General features: G+C 41.8%; 1 protein-coding gene across 1 annotated transcript; it reads right to left on the bottom strand.

Annotated features, from left to right (window-relative positions):
• Nucleotides 1–715: 715 nt before the first annotated feature.
• On the bottom strand, nucleotides 716–988 carry LOC102815215 (non-histone chromosomal protein HMG-17-like). The gene has a single exon (XM_006866712.1). The coding sequence runs from the start codon at nucleotides 986–988 to the stop codon at nucleotides 716–718; it is 273 nt and encodes a 90-aa protein (XP_006866774.1).
• Nucleotides 989–2,185: the final 1,197 nt, after the last annotated feature.

The raw sequence follows: 2,185 nt of genomic DNA, 5'->3' as shown, positions 1-2,185 counted from the left end.
CCTTCTTCGATGGACTACCAAAATCAGAAAGCCACTATAAAACCCAATGAAGTCTTCATCTGATGGTCTGAACAGGGAAAGTTTAGAGTGAGGGTTAACATTTCACATTTAGCATGTTGTTTAACAACTTTTCACAAGCTGACCCTGACTTTCAGAAAATGAAATGAAAAAGGCAGAATGACCAATCTGAAGACCCACAGTCTCAACAAAGGAACCACTGCTCTTTTGAGGGGTGCCACTGAGTTGGCACCACTGGAACGTCCAGATTGCCTGACACATGAATAATCAGTTTTCTGAAGTCAGGTCCCAACAGGTCTCTGGGTTTATGGGAGTCAAGTCTATGCTGAAGGCAGAGAGGGTGAAGAAGATATGAAGATGTAAAAACAAATTATACTTTTCCCACACCACACGGCATGTGTGTGCCGAGGTGGCTAATGTGTGTTAGCATCAGGGAATCCCTCCTCCTGGACACCAAGAGGGAGTCTCTCGAAACTAGATGGGAAAGGTGTTTGCTTCCACATCAATTCAGCTTTGGAGACACTGTAATAGTGACATTTGTCCTTTTCCCCCAAAACAATGAAGTGTTTTGTGTGCTAACAACATAGCTTTAAAAAAAAACAAAACAAAATTCTGCATTTTTATAAAACTTGATAAAAAATGGTATTTCAAACTGTACAGTCACCAGAAGTCCACAGTTATCAAACATGCACACACTTCACTTGGCATCCCCAGCACTTTCAGCTTTCTGTGCCTGGTCTGTTTTGGCATCTCCATTTTCTGCAGGGTTATTTCCATCCTTGCCAGCATCAGCTTTCCCCTTTTTCCCTTTGTGTACCTTCTCTCCCTTTTTTGCAGGGGCCTTTTTAGACTTAGGTTCTGGTTTTGGAGGAGCAGGTTTAGCGGATAACCTTGCGGATCTCCTCTGAGGATCATCCATCACCTTGGCTTTATCTCCCTTAGCATTCCCTTCAGCCTTTCTCTTGGGCATGGTGGCTTCGGCGGCGGGGCGCAGGCGCTGGACGCAAGGATGCGGCTACCCGCGGGCTTTGGTCGATCCGGGGGTCGTTCTCGCTTCTTCTTCACACTGTTCCACACATTATACTTTTAAGAATATTATATGGTGATAAAGTAAAGTTACCAGAGTTACTATCCATTCAATAGCAACAGGAAAATAAAGGTCTTTGACCTTTTGGAAGCAAATGTTGAGGACTGTCTTCAGATGCACCTCTGGGTTAAGTTTCAACTGCCAGCTCTTTAGGTAACAGAAGAGGGCTTAGCAATTTGTGCCATTCATGGACCTCTAAAGTAATAAAAACTATGGGTTAATATAAAGCAAAAAAAAAAAAAAAAAATCAACAACAACAACATAAATGATAAAGAATGCTAGTGGTTAGTTTCTGTGTTAACTAGGGTGATCAAAAAGGTCTTACTGAAAAAGGCAATGCAAAAGAGTAGCTCAGGCAGAGGGAATGACCAAGATTCAGGGTGGGAATTTGGCTTGGCATATCTAAGTGGCAGAATGAAAACTACAATCAGGGGGTACATAAGGGCATAGCTGAGTAAGGTCAGAGATTCAGTAGGAAAAGATAATAGGAGGTACAAAATTTCAGGTGCCATTTAAAAAAAAATCTGCCTTTCAATATTAGTGAGATTAGAAATAATTATAGGGTTTTAAATAGAAGATCTTGAAGAGCAAACATGTCAGCTTCAGGAACAGGGTATGCCTAACCTAAGCCATGGTATTTTCAATAGTTGGACAGTGAATAAGGAAGATGGTAGAATAATTGATACCTTTGAGTTTTGGTGTTGGAGGAGAATACTGAAAGTACCATAGACTGCCAAAAGAACAAATAGATTTGTGTTAGAAGTGCAGCCAGAATGCTCCTTGGAGGCCAGGATGGCCAGACTTCCTCTCTCATACTTTGGACAGATTGTCAGGAAGGACCAGTCACTGGAGAAGTATATCATGTTTGGTAATGTGGCGGGCCAGAGAAAAAGAAGAAGACCTCCAGTGAAATGGATTGGCAAAGTGACAGCATCAATGGGTTCAAGCGTGGCAACAATCTTGAGGTTGGTGTAGTATCAGGCAGTGTTTCATTTTGTTGTGCATAGGGTCACTATAAGTCTATTCCTAATTGATGGCACCTAACAACAACAAATAGAAGGTCTGACAGTTGTTGTTTGA

The sequence above is a fragment of the Chrysochloris asiatica genome, unplaced genomic scaffold, assembly GCF_000296735.1.
Source record: "Chrysochloris asiatica unplaced genomic scaffold, ChrAsi1.0 scaffold00095, whole genome shotgun sequence".
Lineage (NCBI taxonomy): Eukaryota > Metazoa > Chordata > Mammalia > Afrosoricida > Chrysochloridae > Chrysochloris > Chrysochloris asiatica.
This window is presented reverse-complemented; position numbering and strand designations above follow the sequence as displayed.

Coding starts and splice junctions, on each gene's coding strand:
- LOC102815215 (XM_006866712.1), bottom strand. CDS start 988: ATGCCCAAGAGAAAGGCTGAAGGGAATGCTAAGGGAGATAAAGCCAAG.